The sequence below is a fragment of the Coregonus lavaretus genome, assembly GCF_964263955.1.
Source record: "Coregonus lavaretus genome assembly, chromosome: 25".
Classification (NCBI taxonomy): domain Eukaryota; kingdom Metazoa; phylum Chordata; class Actinopteri; order Salmoniformes; family Salmonidae; genus Coregonus; species Coregonus lavaretus.
Genome location: NC_140012.1, coordinates 4,657,230 through 4,675,483, shown reverse-complemented (window position 1 = coordinate 4,675,483; position 18,254 = coordinate 4,657,230). Strand labels below are relative to the sequence as shown.

The following is an 18,254-nucleotide window of genomic DNA, read 5'->3' as shown; positions in this document are numbered from 1 at the left end:
AGGCATGTCCCTCTGGGTGCACACTGACGATGCTAAGCCAGCGTCCCAATTAGCCTGTTGTTATCATTGAGGCAGTGGATTAGTTGTTAGCATTAGCATTTGTTAGCGTAGGATTAGCATTTGTATTGAATAATGGCCCTTGTTTTGGAGAGAATTCCTTAAGGATTTGGATTGTTTTGACTGTGGTCGAGACAGGCAAAGGGTTTTGGTTGAGCTAATCAAGCGTATTGAGGGGGGTTTGCATCTGTCTGAAGATGTTACTACTATAGGTGGCTCCCTCCTTCGTCATCTGTCTGATATTTCCCTTTTTTAGTACATTGATATCTTGCACAATATGTTTGTTTGGTGCTGCTGTTTTCAGAGGAAGAGAGTTCGACTCAAAGTATATTCCCACAAAGCGTGTGTGTGTGCCAATATCACTATCTTTATCACTGTGTATTTAGGTTGATATTTCCAACCTACACCCTCCTCTCTTTCTTCCTATGTCAAATAACTGTGATTCAATTCAGGCATACTTTATTGACTTGACCACATATGCAAACAGTAGGCATATGGCCAAAGCAATTACACCATGTCTACATAAAATATATGGACATAAATGTTTTGCCATAAAGCTCTTGATAAAACTCTGTTGTGTATGTGTTTCAGAGATCCCAGTGGTGAACCCTACAGCGATGGTCAGCAGCAGCACAGAGGAACCGGCAGGTCAGTTACTCCCCCAGCCTCATTTCACACCTGACACCTTTGTAGGAGAAGAAAAAATACAGCTTTTTAATATTTCTGGCATTCATTTCTAAACTGTGTTTCTATTTTGATGTTCCATGACTGCTCTTGATCCAAGTGAGATGTTCCGTTGTCTTAAAACCTGCGCTGATACAGACGTCTGCCTGCTAGCCTTTAACAAGTTAGCTTTTCTCCGCTGTGCTTGAAGCCCGTCTCCAGCCGAACACAAAGCCAATGGAAAGGCTGCAACAGAAGTGATTAGTTGCAGTGTTTTTAGGTCGGGGGGGGGGGCTTCGAGTGTTGGCGTCCGACAGTTTGGGGGAGAGCATTTTCCACCCCCGACTCCTGGCAGTCCTCACGCCATCCAGGCTCTCTCCGGTCAGGCTCTGTAGTATTCAACGCCTTCGCCTCGTCGGCGGAATCGCAGCACAGTGTTGATTTGGAAACGGTGATTAACAGGCTTTAACGACATAGCTCAACGCTGCGGCGACCACAGATATACTTCCCACAACATCATCACCCCCTCCTCAGCTTTCACAGGTGGTTTTGGCTGAGATTCGGTCCACTCTGGAAGGCCCAGGTGAGAAGATATGTGCTGTAAGGCCTGGGACTTCTCACACCCCACATGAAAAAATACTATAGTAAACTATGGTAGAAATACTATAGTATTCTCTGCAGTGTTTTTGCGGACTGTACTGTAGTATTCACTGTAGTGGTTTAGTCCAAAAAAACAAACACAGACTGGGTCTCAACTTGAAGGAATTGCAATAAGAGTGAACTTAAAATAACTTCAATGTCTTGCTCGGCTGTGACAGTTGTGGTGTCATCTCATCAGCTCACTCTAGCATCAACTGCCAGACCGCGGTTAACTACCAGACCACAGCTAGCCCACCGATAGGCCTAGCAGCTCCACCTTGCCCTCTAGGTGGAATTTTCACAACATTGCTTACACCAACCCAATCTCTGCTCGGGCTTGTAACCTCACACACACAATACACTCCTCTGTGTTTCTGCTTCCCTGGGAAAGTGGTTTTCCACTGTGACAAACAAGAATGGTTGTTTATCGTCAATTCATCTCTGCACAAGTGAGCAACATACAGGAAAATGTCCCCTCCGTCCCTCTATCTCTCCTCCAGTCCAACCCATCATAGACGAATACACCTCTCCTCCTTCATAAGGCACACAGAAACCCCAGACCTGAAAATGTCTCTCTTTCTTGTGTGTGTGTGCGAGGGGGGGCAGTAGATGCAATTTGTCCTCGTCACCGCGCTGTGAATAGGGACTGGGGAGCAAGAGTAACCGGAGCCGCCAAGGCATGTGATTGTGTGTGTTTTTAGCCGCGGCTCTTCTTGGTCAATGGGCAATTCATGGGGGCTTTTCCAGGTGAATGCCCATCAGTAAGTGACTCTTCATGGGAAAACACACACTGGCCCGAGCCAGTGTTTCACCACTGGTACCATGGGCCACTGGACCAGGGTACCATACACACACATGCAGGCACGCACGCAGACACGTGCATATACATATACACAAATACTGTATATACACACACATACTTATGCACACATATATATATATTTAGAAAATAGAGTTAAGAAAATATTTACTAAAGAAACTAAAGAAATGTGTTTTATTAAAAAGTAACACAATAAAATAACAATAACGAGGCTATATACAGGGGGTATCGGTACCGAGTCAATGTGCGGGGGTACAGGTTAGTTGAGCTAATTTGTACATGTATGTAGGGGTAAAGTGACTATGCATAGATAATAAACAGCAAGTAGCAGCAGTGTAAAAACAAAGGGGTGGGGGGGTGGTCAATGCACATAGTCCAGGTGGCCATTTGATTAATTGTTCAGCAGTCTTATGGCTTGGGGGTAGAAGCTGTTAAGGAGCCTTTTGGACCTAGACATGGCGCCAGTAGCAGAGAGAACAGTCTATGACTTGGGTGACTGGAGTCTTTGACAATTATTTGGGCCTTCTTCTGACACCGCCTATATAGGTCCTGGATGGCAGGAAGCTTAGCCCCAGTGATGTACTGGGCCGTACGCACTACCCTCTGTAGCACCTTAAGGTCGGATGCCGAGCAGTTGCCATACCAGGCGGTGATGCAACCGGTCAGGATGCTCTCGATGGTGCAGGTGTAGAACTTTTTGAGGATCTGGGGACTCATGCCAAATCTTTTCAGTCTCCTGAGGGGGAAAAGGCGTTTTCGTGCCTTCTTCACGACTTTCTTGGTGTGTTTGGACCATGATAGTTTGTTAGTGATGTGGACACCAAGAAATTTGAAACTCTCGACCCGCTCCAATACAGCCCCGTCGATGGAAATGGGGGGTGTTCGGCCCTCATTTTCCTGTAGTCCACGTTGAGGGAGAGGTTGTTGTCTAGGCACCACACTGCCAGGTCTCTGACCTCCTCCCTATAGGCTATCTCATCGTTGTCTGTTATCAGGCCTACCACCGTTGTGTCGTCAGCAAACATAATGATGGTGTTGGAGTTGTGCTTAGCCACGAAGTCGTGGGTGAACAGGGAGTACAGGAGGGGACTAAGCACGCATCCCCTGAGGGGCCCCCGTGAGCTGTAGCCAATGGACAGCATTCTCACATAGGTGTTCCTTTTGTCCAGGTGGGAAAGGGCAGTGTGGAGTGCGATTGAGATTGCATCATCTGTGGATCTGTTGGGGCGGTATGCGAATTGGAGTGGGTCTAGGGTTTCCAGGTTTGATGGTGTTGATGTGAGCCAACACCATAATCTTCCATGAAGGATACAAAGTGTATTGAAAGCAGATGCTTCCACACAGGTGTTGTTCCTGAGTTAATTTAGCAAGTAACATCCCATCATGCTTAGGGACATGCATAAAAATGCTGGGCAGGCCATTCTTTTGGCCATTATTTAGGCTACCATAGCTATGCCCCCATAGAATGACAATGCCCCCATCCACAGGGCACAAGTGGTCACTGAACAATGATGGTCATGAAAATGATGTAAACCATATGCCATGGCCGTCTCAGTCACCAGATCTCAACCCAATTGAATACTTATGAGAGATTCTGGAGCAGCGCCTGAGACTGCGTTTTCCACCACCATCAACATTTCACGACTTTCTCATGGAAGAATGGTGTCGCATCCCTCCAACAGAGTTCCAGACACTTGTAGAATCTATGCCAAGGTGCATTGAAGCTGTTCTGGCTCGTGGTGGCCCAACGCCCTATTAAGATACAGTATATATATAAATATACAGGTGAAGTCGGAAGTTTACATACACCTTAGCCAAATACATTTAAACTCAGTTTTTCACAATTGCTGACATTTAATCCTAGTAAAATGTCCCTGTCTTAGGTCAGTTAGGATCACCACTTTATTTTAAGAATGTGAAATGTCAGAATAATAGTAGAGAGAGATTTATTTCAGCTTTTATTTTTTTCATCACATTCCCAGTGGGTCAGAAGTTTACATACACTCAATTAGTATTTGGTAGCATTGCCTTTAAATTGTTTAACGTGGGTCAAAAGTTTTGGGTAGCCTTCCACAAGCTTCCCACAATAAGTTGGGTGAACTTTGGCACATTCCTACTGACAGAGCTAGTGTAACTGAGTCAGGTTTGTAGGCCTCCTTGCTCGCACACGCTTTTTCACTTCTGCCCACAAATGTTCTATAGGATTGAGGTCAGGGCTTTGTGATGGCCACTCCAATACCTTGACTTTATCGTCCTTAAGGCATTTTGCCACAACTTTGGAAGTATGCTTGGGGTCATTGTCCATTTGGAAGACCCATTTGCAACCAAGCTTTAACTTCCTGACTGATGTCTTGAGATGTTGCTTCAATATATCCACATAATTTTCATAACTTTTCACACCAAAGTATGTTCATCTCTAGGAGACAGAACACGTCTCCTTCCTGAGAGGTATGACAGCTGTGTGGTCCCATGGTGTTTATTCTTGCGTACTATTGTTTGTACAGATGAACGTGGTACCTTCAGGCGTTTAGAAATTGCTCCCAAGGATGAACCAGACTTGTGGAGGTCTATAAAAAAAATTCTGAGGTCTTGGCTGATTTTCCTTTTGATTCAAGCAAAGAGGCACTGAGTTTGAAGGTAGGCCTTGAAATACATCCCGAGGTACACCTCCAATTGACTCAAATTATGTAAATTAGCCTATCAGAAGCTTCTAAAGCCATGGCATCATTTTCTGGAATTTTCCAAGCTGTTTAAAGGCACAGTCAACTTAGTGTAACTTCTGACCCACTGGAATTGTGATACAGTGAATTATAAATTAAATAATCTGTCTGTAAACAATTGTTGGAAAGATTACTTGTGTCGTGCACAAAGTAGATGTCCTAACCGACTTGCCAAAACTATAGTTTGTTAACAAGACATTTGTGGAGTGGTTGAAAAACGAGTTTTAATGACTCCAACCTAAGTGTACGTAAACTTCCGACTTTAACTGTATACACTACCATTCAAAAGTTTGGACACACCTACTAATTCAAGGGTTTTTCTTTACTTTTACAATTTATTACATTGTAGAATAATAGTGAAGTAGTAAACAGAAAAGTGTTAAACAATCAAAATATATTTTATATTTGAGATTCTTCAAATAGCAACCCTTTGCCTTGATGAAAGCTTTGCACACTCTTGGCATTCTCTCAACCAGCTTCACCTGGAATGCTTTTCCAACAGTCTTGATGGAGTTCCACATATGCTGAGCACTTGTTGGCTGCTTTTCCTTCACTCTGCGGTCCGACTCATACCAAACCATCTCAATTGGGTTGAGGGCGAGGGATTGTGGAGGCCAGGTCATCTGCTGCAGCACTCCATCACTCTCCTCCTTGGTAGAATAGCCCTTACACAGCCTGGAGGTGTGTTGGGGCATTGTCCTGTTGAAAATGATAGTCCCACTACGCCTAAACCAGATGCGATGTTGTATCGCTGTAGAATGCTGTGGTAGCCATGCTGGTTAAGTGTACCTTGAATTCTAAATAAATCACCGACATTGTCACCAGCAAAGCACCCCCACACCATAACACCACCTCCTCCATGCTTAACAGTGGGAAATACACATGCAGAGATCATCCGTTCACCCACACCACGTCTCACAAAGACGCGGCGGTTGGAACCAAAAATCTCCAATTTGGACTCCAGACCAAAGGACACATTTCCACCGGTCTAATGTCAATTGATCATGTCTCTTGGCCCAAACAGGTCTCTTCTTATTATTGTTGACCTTTAGTAGTGGTTTCTTTGCAGCAATTCGACCATGAAGGCCTGATTCACAAAGTCCCCTCAGTTGATGTTGAGATGTGTCTGTTACTTGATGTCTTCACTATTAGAAAATAGTTTTAAAAAATTAAAGAAAAACCCTTGAATGAGTAGGTGTGTCCAAACTTTTGACTGGTACTATCTATATATATATATATATATATATATATATATACATACACATACATACATACAGTACATACACACGCGCGCACATATATGTACACAAATAACACTTTAGAGCCCAAGATCCTATGGTTAAAAGCCAGGGAGCAGGATGAACCGTCCTTTTCTACTTGACTGGCCGGTTGAACTGCTCTCCCACATCACTAAGTGTGTTTTCTCTCCACTCCTATAGTTGGACATTCAACAGATTTATTCAGCTCTCCCCATGACAGATTCAGTGTAGCCTACTTCATCAATTAATTCAGTGTGCCCCTTCCCCAACCCACGCACTCATACCAAATCCTCTCTCTCTCTCTCTCTCTCTCTCTCTCTCTCTCTCTCTCTCTCTCTCTCTCTCTCTCTCTCTCTCTCTCTCTCTCTCTCTCTCTCTCTCTCTCTCTCTCTCTCTCTCTCTCTCTCTCTCTCTCACCCAGGTTTGTTTAACTGTGGTTTATTGAAAACTGCTGTGAGTGAGAGGTATAGGCACTAGGCAGCTGCTCTGGCTTCTCTCTCTGCTTGTCGCTAATAAAAGCTCCATCACTCTGATATACGGGCCAAGCCTCCCTGACATTTTTACTGGTTCCTCTGCCCCCTCTCTCGTCCTCCTCCTCCTCCTGCCCAAGCCTGCTCCGGCTCTCTCCAAATCCTCAGCAAAACAAGCAATATGTCTCCCTCCTCGCATGCGACCTACCCAGAAACCGTTTCTTGGGCCATATTCCTGCGAGCAATCACTTTTATTTCGTTTGGTTTGGAGGGCAAGACCGCTTCTTTGCACAACTTCTGAATGTTTTCACTTTGAAGGCAGCTAGAGAGGGAGACCAGGGAGATCGCAGATACCCAGGCTCAGTGTCTTTGCGATTTTACGCTAGCGGCAAACGCAACCTGGTGTCTTCTGCACTTTTGCGTGTTTCCCCTTCAAAAGCCTGAGTAAAATTCGATCAGATACCAAGCTTTCTGGCTTGCTCACTAGAAGACAAGACAGGTCAGCAACTCTCTGTCCCTCTGTGACCTTTTAAACCAAACCTATATTAAAGTATACCATCCAACCCAAAGGGTTTTATAATCACAAGATGTATGCAAAACTAGTACTGTAGAGGTGGTTTAATGAACATGCTTGACCGTTTGTCCTTTTGTCACAACTCCCACTGCAGTGACATTAAACCCAATAGGCCAATTTAATAGTCAGTGCCTCAGTCATAGCGTTGTCCCACAGCACCACTGGGTGTTACATTGTGGTTTGGCTGGCCCACGTTATTCACTCCTTTGTGTCCACTCGTGTTTTCTAATGTCCTGTATAGATCTCTAAGGGTTCAATTTAGTCAAACCCGTATTGCGGTATGTACAGTGGGGGAAAAAAGTATTTAGTCAGCCACCAATTGTGCAAGTTCTCCCACTTAAAAAGATGAGAGAGGCCTGTAATTTTCATCATAGGTACACGTCAACTATGACAGACAAATTGAGAATTTTTTTCTCCAGAAAATCACATTGTAGGATTTTTTATGAATTTATTTGCAAATGATGGTGAAAAAGTATTTGGTCACCTACAAACAAGCAAGATTTCTGGCTCTCACAGACCTGTAACTTCTTCTTTAAGAGGCTCCTCTGTCCTCCACTCGTTACCTGTATTAATGGCACCTGTTTGAACTTGTTATCAGTATAAAAGACACCTGTCCACAACCTCAAACAGTCACACTCCAAACTCCACTATGGCCAAGACCAAAGAGCTGTCACAGGACACCAGAAACAAAATTGTAGACCTGCACCAGGCTGGGAAGACTGAATCTGCAATAGGTAAGCAGCTTGGTTTGAAGAAATCAACTGTGGGAGCAATTATTAGGAAATGGAAGACATACAAGACCACTGATAATCTCCCTCGATCTGGGGCTCCACGCAAGATCTCACCCCGTGGGGTCAAAATGATCACAAGAACGGTGAGCAAAAATCCCAGAACCACACTGGGGGACCTAGTGAATGACCTGCAGAGAGCTGGGACCAAAGTAACAAAGCCTACCATCAGTAACACACTACGCCGCCAGGGACTCAAATCCTGCAGTGCTGATGTGTCCCCCAGTACATGTCCAGGCCCGTCTGAAGTTTGCTAGAGTGCATTTGGATGATCCAGAAGAGGATTGGGAGAATGTCATATGGTCAGATTAAACCAAAATATAACTTTTTGGTAAAAACTCAACTCGTCGTGTTTGGAGGACAAAGAATGCTGAGTTGCATCCAAAGAACACCATACTTACTGTGAAGCATGGGGGTGGAAACATCATGCTTTGGGGCTGTTTTTCTGCAAAGGGACCAGGACGACTGATCCGTGTAAAGGAAAGAATGAATGGGGCCATGTATCGTGAGATTTTGAGTGAAAACCTCCTTCCATCAGCAAGGGCATTGAAGATGAAACGTGGCTGGGTCTTTCAGCATGACAACGATCCCAAACACACCGCCCGGGCAACGAAGTAGTGGCTTCGTAAGAAGCATTTCAAGGTCCTGGAGTGGCCTAGCCAGTCTCCAGATCTCAACCCCATAGAAAATCTTTGGAGGGAGTTGAAAGTCTGTGTTGCCCAGCGACAGCCCCAAAACATCACTGCTCTAGAGGAGATCTGCATGGAGGAATGGGCCAAAATACCAACAACAGTGTGTGAAAACCTTGTGAAGACTTACAGAAAACGTTTGACCTGTGTCATTGCCAACAAAGGGTATATAACAAAGTATTGAGAAACTTTTGTTATTGACCAAATACTTATTTTCCACCATAATTTGCAAATAAATTCATTAAAAATCCTACAATGTGATTTTCTGGAGAAAAAAATCTAATTTTGTCTGTCATAGTTGACGTGTACCTATGATGAAAATTACAGGCCTCTCTCATCTTTTTTAAGTGGGAGAACTTGCACAACTGGTGGCTGACTAAATATTTTTTTCCCCACTGTACGCAGTCGGTCAACTCTGTTTACTGCAAACGTTTTTCAACCTCTCTATCACACATCTATGACCCCACACCCACTAAACATGGTCAAGTCCCAGAGAAACACATCGACCACAGGGCAGCGTCTTCCTCCTTATACGTACAGTGGTCAGCTTTGTGGTCTCTTTCTGGTCGTAGTCTCACAGCCATTGGGCTGCTGTGGGCTGCTCACAGCCATCCAACCATGACCACTTCCACCGCACGCTGTCTTTTCTCTGGGCCCCACAAAGGCAGGAAGACATGTCAAATGGAGCACTTTCCCCCCACTGTAATATTAACCCGCCGCGACACCCCCACCGGTTATTGCAGGGGCTTACATGTGATTTGTCTAAGGTCGTATTTTACTCCAGCTAACCCGACCAAACCTAACATTTCCTCTATCCAGCCGCATGTCTCAGAGCCCCGGCACCTGTGGTGTGTGTGTGTGTGTGTGTGTGGGGGGGGGTGGGTGTGGGTGCATGCGGCCGTGTGTGTGTGTGGGTGGGTGCATGCGTGTGTGTATGTTTGTGTCTCTTGGTGTGTATGTGTGTGTGCTACGTGCATGTGATACGTGCATTTAAATGTACCTCTTGGTGTGTGTTTTCAGTGTGTAAAAGCCTGCTGCGTGTAATGATTCCTAATGTGTATTACAACCTCTAGTGTGAAACAGCCTTAAGCGTGTAATAGTTCTGAGAATGTAACCATGTCACCATCTTCACTTTTTTATCGTCTCCAGTGTGTAACTACTGTCTGGTTATGTGCTAAATAGTCCCTATATGTGTCACTGTCCTGTTATGTGTGTAAGTGTATAACTATCCCCAGCAATTTAGACTTCCAGATGTGAGACTGCCTTTTAGTGGGTGTGTAAAATGTACTCTTTCTTTTATCAGCAGATTGTGAGTCCTATTGCAAACCAGTGAAAGGGAATCTGAAGATCAACATGAAGAAATACTGCAAGAAAGACTATGGTGAGTGATTGAACAGCTGAAAACAGCCTATTTATTTACCAAACATGATTGGTGAATATGGTGAAAGAAGAAAGTACCCATACCGGATCAGTGAATTATAACAGTGAATTGCCAACGCAGCACTCCAAAACATGATTGTTAGTAGCTATATGGTATTATGAAATCTTATTACTGGCTTTTTGCTGAATTGTATTTTCAGTTAGTTTACATTTTTGTTAGTACTGTACCTGCATCAGTTGTAATGGTTGGTTTGTCTGTGTGTCTCGTCAGCGATGCAAGTCAATGTGCTGGACATGGAGACGGTGGGTGACTGGGCCAAGTTCTCTGTCAACGTGGTGTCTGTCTACAAGAGCCGCGGCGAGCCGCTCAAACGGGGCGACAACATCCTGTGGATCCACATGAAGGACCTGGCCTGCAAGTGTCCCAAAATCCAGATGAGCAAGCGCTTCCTGGTTATGGGCACCAGCGAGACCAGGCCCGGGGGTTCTGGGGCTGGGGGGCCCGGGGCTGGACCAGGGGCCGGAGGGGCCACTGCGGGAGCAGAGCGAATGGGGCTCCTGGCCGATAAGAACAGCCTGGTCATCCAGTGGAGAGACATTTGGACACGGCGCCTCCGGAAGTTCCAGCGCAAAGAGAAGAACGGCAAGTGCAGCAAAGCATGATGGGGGAGAGGGCAGCATATCCCATCCAACCCCCTTGACCCCCACCCATACTCCTACCCCTCCCACGACCCCTTCCTAGCTCTCGGCTAGTTCACAGGATAGAACACGACCCCACCCCCAACCACCTAAAAACCCTGAACCCCAAAACAGGGACACTGCACATTACAGAGACTGCATGTATTTTGCCTGTTTAAGGACCACTTTGTGTATATTGTATAATTATTTCCTTTTTATTTTCTGTTTTAATCATCGGACTGTCTTTTATCTATTGGTCTGCCTTAAAAAGGGACCATTAAAAGGGTAAGAAATGTGTAGACGAGCGGCTACTATTCCCTTTCTCGACAATGACAGCAAAAATGTCCACTCTCTCCCCCACTCACACCCCTTCCCCTTCAGACTGCTTTAGTCCCCCCCTCCTGCCACCATGTTTTAGTGTTTTGAAACGATCAAAGCTCACATTTCCGTTCTTTTACCAGGAGTATCTATGAAGATCACATAATCAGCGAGAGAGAGACTGATTTTTTTAGTGTTGTCGCAAAGTCCCCCATGCAGGCCGCAACCAATGAAAAGAAAAACTGCACAACCTCAGCTCGTCTGCCTACTCCGCAACTGTTTCACTGTCTCTAAACCCCCACCTTGCTCTACACAACTGAGATTACTGGCCTAGAGCGGCCATTTTGTCTTGTACTCTTATTCCAAATGTCCATACTCTCTGCAGTAGCATCTCTGGACCAGAACCCACAACGGCTGCATCCTCGTCCTCAGAGGATCCTCCTCACCACAACAAGGGCTGTCGCCACAAGGTCCTTCTCCACTGCAAAACCTCACTTTTACCACCACTGCCACTGCAGTATATATATAACTTCAGACAGAGGCACCTGCTAGACTCTAGTCTACACTCTACAGCTGTTGACAATGACCCCACCGCTCACTCACTGGTTCTACAGATCCAGTAATAGACAGACTGCTTAGACACTGGCTATCTCTAAACCCTAATAATGTTTCTCCTTTATTCTATATTCATGTAATTCTGTTCTCAGATTCCTATACTTCTACAGACCCCACTGTCTCACTATTTAAGTTAAGTCCCAGAACCCCACCCCACCAGCCCTCACACCACGAGCAGGAAATGCATCACTGTCTGACTCATATATATTTATTCATTTTTTCGAGCGAGACTCCAGCAGAGTGGAAAGTAGCCAGCTTCAGAACAGAACAGAACAATGCCCTTGTTACTAGGGGAACTTCAAGAGGATATTATGCATCTTCCAGTGTTTGTTGATAAAAAGGTCCTGCAGATGTCATTGTGTGACCAATATTGTTTATTAGTATTCTCTGTCTTTTTCTTTTTCTGCCACTTTTGACGATGTCCAATGACAGACTGGTGATCGCTTGCCAAAAGAAGAGCTCAAAACAAAGAGTGCCATTTCACGAGGAACAGACAAAGGTTGGATTTAGCTCTACCTTTTCAACTGTAGCTTATTGACGAAATGAATGAGTCCGGAAAGTTCTAGGCTAGATGTTTTTGTACATTTGCATGTTTGTGGTTTTGCTGGTCCGTCCGATGTGAAGCAAAAAGTTACAATAAGCAGAGCAAGGAATTAACTAATGTTAACATCACAATCCAGAGGAAACATCCTTAGTCATCTCACCGACATTTCCCTCTCTTTTTTTGCCAATAATTTTTCTAAATTTAATCAAGAAAATGAGAACCAGGGCAGAAACGAAACCACAAGGGAACGTCTGTTTGCTCTTAATGCTGATGTTTGTCTTTGTCCTTACTTCATTTAAAAATAATATTACAATTTATTTAAAAAGAGAGTACAACGTAAAGACATTGTTAAGGGGTCATGCTAGCTAGCAGTAATGTCATGCTAGCGGTTGGTTGGCTGCAGTGCTATGTTTGGTTTGTCACATTTCCAAGCCCCTCAGAAGTGTCTCTCCCTCTGTCCTTGTCAGGCCCCTGTTCCTTTCTGTTCTGTAACGTGTGTTTCTGTGTCTTAGATAAGTGACAGTAGTGGGACAAGGCAGCCAGCCGCAGTCCTTTAGTGGTGTAGGTCTTGTTTTCATTTTCTGAAAGAATGTACACTGAGTGTACAAAACATTAGGAACACCTGCTCTGTCCATGGCAAAGACTGACCAGGTGAATCTAGGTGAAAGCTATGCTCCCTTATTGATGTCATTTGTTACATCCACTTCAGTCAGTGTAGATGAAGGGCAGGAGACAGGTTAAAGAAGGATTTTTAAGCCTTGAGACAGTCGAGACATGGATTGTGTATGTGTGCCATTCAGAGGGTGAATGGGCAAGACAAAAGATTTAAGTGCCTTTGAACGGGTTATGGTAGTAGGTGCTAGGCGCACCTGTTTAAGTGTGTCAAGAACTGCAACGCTGCTGGATTTTTCATTTTCAACAGTTTCCCGTGTGTATCAAGAATGGTCCACCACCCAAAGGACATCCAGCCAACTTCACACAACTGTGGGAACCATTGGAATCAACATGGGCCAGCATCCTTGTGGAACGCTTTTGATTAATAGAGTCCATGCCCTGACGAATTGAGGCCGTTCTGAGGGCAAAAGAGCGTGCAACTCAATATAAAGAATGTGCTCCTAATGTTTTGTACACTCCAGTGTCCATTAATTAGATGATGTCAAATGTAAAAACTACATACAGACACATGGTATGATTGTACTTTCTTATGAGATTATGTTGTTGCAGCGAAGAATGTGGACTGAACATTGTCATTCTCAAAAAACACGGAATAGATTTTGAATTCTTCACACAAGGTGTGTCTGGTTAGAATAGGTTTCATGGGTAATTGTTGTGGGTTCTCCCTCATACACCATGCGTAAAAATGTATGAGCACATGACTGCAAGTCGCTTTGGATAAAAGCGTCTGCTAAATGGCATATTATTATATACAAAAGTATGTGGACTCCCCTTCAAATTAGTGGAATTCGGCTATTTCAGCCACACCCGTTGCTGAAAGGTGTATAAAATCGAGCACACAGCCATGCAATCTCCATAGACAGAAGGGCCTTAATGAAGAGCTCAGTGACTGTCAACGTGGCACCGTCATAGGATACCACCTTTCCAACAAGTCAGTTCGTCAAATTTCTGCCCTGCTAGAGCTTCCCCGGTCAACTGTAAGTGCTGTTATTGTGAAGTGGAAACATCTAGGAGCAACAACAGCTCAGCTGTTAAGTGGTAGGCCACACAAGCTCACCGAACGGGACAGCCGAGTGCTGAAGCGTGTAGCGCGTAAAAATCGTCTGTCCTGAGTTGCGACACTCACTACCGAGTTCCAAAGCAAAGTCGGCACAATAACTGTTCGTCGGGAGCTTTATGAAATGGGTTTCCATGGCCGAGCAACCGCACACAAGCCTAAGATCACTGTGCGGAATGCCAAGTGTCGGCTGGAGTGGTGTAAAGCTCGCCGACATTGGACTCTGGAGCAGTGGAAACACATTCTCTGGAGTGATGAATCACGCTTCACCAAATGGCAGTTCGACAGACTAATCTGGGTTTGGCGGATGCCACGAGAATGCTACTTGTCCCAATGCGTAGTGCCAACTGTAAAGTTTGGTGGAGGATAAATAATGGTCTGTTTTTCATGGTTCGGGCTAGGCCCCTTAGTTCCAGTGAAGGGAAATCTTAACACTACAATGACATTTTAGACGATTCTGTGCTTCCAACTTTGTGGTAACAATTTGGGGAAGGCCTTTTCCTGTTTCAGCATGACAATGCCCCCGTGCATGAAGCGAGGTCCATACAGAAATGGTTTGTTGAGATCGGTGTGGAAGAACTTGACTGGCCTGCAAAGAGCCCTGACCTCAACCCCATCGAACACCTTTGGGATTAATTGAAACGCCTACTACGAGCCAGGCCTAATCGCCCAACATCAGTGCCCGACCTCACCAATCTAGTGGAAAGCCTTCCCTGAAGAGTGGAGGCTGTTATAGCAGCAAAGGGGGGACCAACTCCATGTTAATGCCCATGATTTTGCAATGAGATGTTCGACGAGCAGGTGTCCACATACTTTTGTTCATGTAGTGTATGGATCAATATTTGCGTCATACAATGTTCATTCAACATTTGAGTAGCACAGTGCTCTAAAAACCAATCCAAAACCAATCCATAACCAAAGTGAACTAGGTTGTTTTCCATAAATGTTGGTGTAATATGTAACTTTATTTCTTAGAACAGCAAAGAGGTCAGACAGAACCTCTAACATTTCCAAGTAGAAGTATTTCACAAAAATGCAGAACCAAATTGTCTGATTATTTATGTATTTCCGTCCATGACAAGCTGTCAAACAGCTGGTGTTACAGTAGCCACTATTTCCTGGCTTGGTATGTGGGGATAGCGTTGGCAGGTTTGATGGATGTCCAGAACCCCTCTCTCAGACTCGCAACTAACCCGCTTCCTCACAGGGTTATACTGCACTGTCTACAGTGCCTAGCGGCTCAAGTGTGAACTTCAACACTTCATCATATAACCTGGTCCCTGATCTGATTGTGCTGTCTTGCCATTGGAGTTGGCAAGACCCCACAAACAGATGTGGGACCAGGCTATAAATCATATCCAGCATGGCACTTTTTCTCCCATCTTTACCTCAGTCTCCATTTTCTTCCTCTTTATTGTGTTCACCCTGAATATTGGACTAGCGATAACAAGCTTTATTAAACCCTGCCGATGTTTAGAAATTGAAACGTACCCCTCGTGAAAGCCATTGAGCAGTCTTCATAGGGCGAGACACCCCGTTGTTTTACGTTAAGAAGCCCAACAGCTTGGTAGTGGAACCGTGGTCTTAACTCGCGCACCAGGGTCTTAACTCGCGCACCGGGGTCTTAACTCGCGCACCGGGGTCTTAACTCGCGCTCTTTGTTTTCCTTTAGCAGTATTTATAATGTCCACAGGTAGGTGTGTGTGAGAGTGAAAGAGAGCGAGGGTGTGTGTGAGAGCGTGAAGGGAGAGTGAGAGAAAGTGTGTTTGTGAATGAATGTGTTCGTTAAAGTACCTTGGTGAAGTAAAATCAATGAGATATACACACAAATGGAAAGTGAGGAAAAGTGAGTTATGGTTAAGGGGGTTGAAGGAGAGAGTTTGCCCATTTGAGTATAATATGTAAATATGTGCTGAACTGCCAATACTTTTTCTGTCATTGTCTTTGTAAAGCCAATGCTTGACCTGACAAGCCAGAGAGACAAACTAAATGGTTATACGTACAACATTTAGGTACATATCCAAGCCCAAAATGATTGTGACCACAACAGTAGACCTACTGCCACCAGGTGTTATTTAAGCAATAATGCATGAGGGGGTGTGGTATATGGCCAATATGTCACGGCTAAGAGCTGTTCTTAGGCAGAATGCAACGCGGTATATTGGCCATATACCACAAACCTCTGAGGTGCCTTATTGCTATTATAAACTGGTTACCAACGTAATTAGAGCACTAAAAATAAATATTATGTCATACCCGTGGTATACACGGCTGTCAGCCAATCAGCATTCAGGGCTCGAACCACACAGTTTATAAGACTACTTATGAAATATGTGAAATCTTGCTCAAGAAAGCATTGAATGATTGAGGGTAATTCAGTGAAATGCTGCCCCCCCCCCCCTTCCTCCTCATGACATTCTGGTCACATAGTTACAGTATGGTGCACTACTCACACAGACATTGTCCCACCTGCCTTCTGAGGGACAATGGGCTGTTGCCTTCCGCCCCATGCACCCCCCCCTTTCATCACTTGAGTTATTATGAAGTCTTCCATTTTCCTCTGATGCAATGACCACTGACTTTTTAATAGTAAATGGCAAATAAATTATTAGTTCATTAAATATGTATATTGTCTGTCTTTGTTTGTGCAGCAGAGGTAGATCAATGGCTGCAATGCTGTCATCTCGGCCCATACCCAACAGTTCGTGTGTGTGCGCGTTCCAGTGTGTGGTGCATGTGCTCTTATACTGATGACTAATTCCTTTCTGATTTTGGGTGCGGCACAGGGCTGACCATAAGGGTGAGAGTCTGCGCCTGCATCCTGCTCTGGTGTTTTTACTCAAAATGTAGAAAGAAGGGTCAGACTACAGTAAGTGGGAAGACTAGGAGGGATGTAGTCGGGAGTGGCTGGGTGGCTCCCCATCCAAGGCAGAGCTAGAGCTGAAGCTCTGAAAATAAACAGTGTGGCAGCACCACCACCCCCCCCCACCCCCCACCCCACCCACCCACCCCCCCACCTCCATCTCAGTCCAGACTCCCCCACCTACACCTCACCTGGGCCATGGCAGGAAACTCCCCATTCCTCGCCCCTCCTCCTCTCTCCTCCTCCCCCAGCCTCCTCTCCACCCTCTAACCAAACAAGCCACCTCCATCATTTCGGTTAATTACAGGAAAGCAGTCATTTATCATCACTCTCTCTCCCTGGACCAGAAATTTGGCTGGAACTGAGATGAAGACCGACTTAGGCTTTGATGGTCCGGACACACCGCAGCGCATCTCCATCTGTGACGGTAGTGTCCATCCCACCTTACACTGTCGCCTAGCTGCCCTATCAGCCTCCAGCCCCTGTTTCTCGCAGAATGAACAGCCCTCTGGGTTAGGGCTGAGGTCAAACAGTCCTCCAAGAGGTGAAGCAGGGAGTAGGGAATGCAGGAGGTATTATTGGATGTATATTTGGGCCGTGCTCCTCCCCTTCCCTCCCTTCTCCTTGCCTCCCCTCTGCTTTTCCACCCCAAGAGAAGTTGGACTGGAACTCTTCTTCTAGGGGATAAGGACCCCACTCCCCTCTCTTGCTGCTTTCCCAGGGGTTGGCAGACTGGCTAGACTTGGACTCGGGCTCAGCCCTTCGCCACCTCCATAGGGGTGACAAATGGCGTGCTGAAACCTTGCTCCTCCATACAGGAAGTACTTGCCTGACGTGACATCTCAGACACGCGCCGGCGGGCCCTGGTTGGCCTCTCTGTCTACCGGCAGGCCAGACAGACTGATTGAAAACAGAGGCTGGGCTGAAGGCGTGGGCATGGGAGCTCTGCTGTCACTCTCACGGGGAGACTGGGGGGTCTATCAAAAACACCCCCATAAAATACAGTACCTAAAATACATTTATTGATAGAAACTAACTTGGCTGCTTCAAGACAGGTTTTTCTCCCCACTTTTTTATTTTTATTTTTTTTAACCAGAAACGGTTTTATATTTAGACATTATGCAGAAGCAACCCTTAATAGAAATGGTAATAGTCCACGGTCTATTCATTGTTAAGTGCTAGTGAATAAGCATTGAATAATGAGTTCTCCTACATCCATCACTAATATCATTAAGGACTCCAGCCATGTCAATCTTACCTCATCCCTCAGCTCTGACATGGCTTCTTGAGGCTGGACCTTTGGGATACTCGCATCCCCTGATTGGTCGAAGGCTAAAACCCCCAATAGCTCCCGGGGTCCAAACCGCTGCCCTCGACAACGATGTGTTGACAAGACCCCCATCAGGGCCGTACCATTTCACCTGGCTTACTTTGGCAAACGCTCC

The 18,254-nt window shown here is 45.3% G+C and overlaps 1 protein-coding gene across 1 annotated transcript in view; it reads left to right on the top strand.

Moving 5' to 3' along the window:
• The window catches only part of ntn2 (netrin 2), a gene marked incomplete at both ends in the record, with an annotated part of 61,490 nt that extends 50,768 nt beyond the window's left edge, over positions 1 to 10,722 (top strand). The window contains 3 exons of the mRNA XM_084141731.1: positions 649 to 705; positions 9,986 to 10,060; positions 10,331 to 10,722. Coding sequence (XP_083997857.1) covers positions 649 to 705; positions 9,986 to 10,060; positions 10,331 to 10,722 — 524 coding nt within the window. The remainder of the gene's footprint in view (positions 1 to 648; positions 706 to 9,985; positions 10,061 to 10,330) is intronic.
• Positions 10,723 to 18,254: the final 7,532 nt, after the last annotated feature.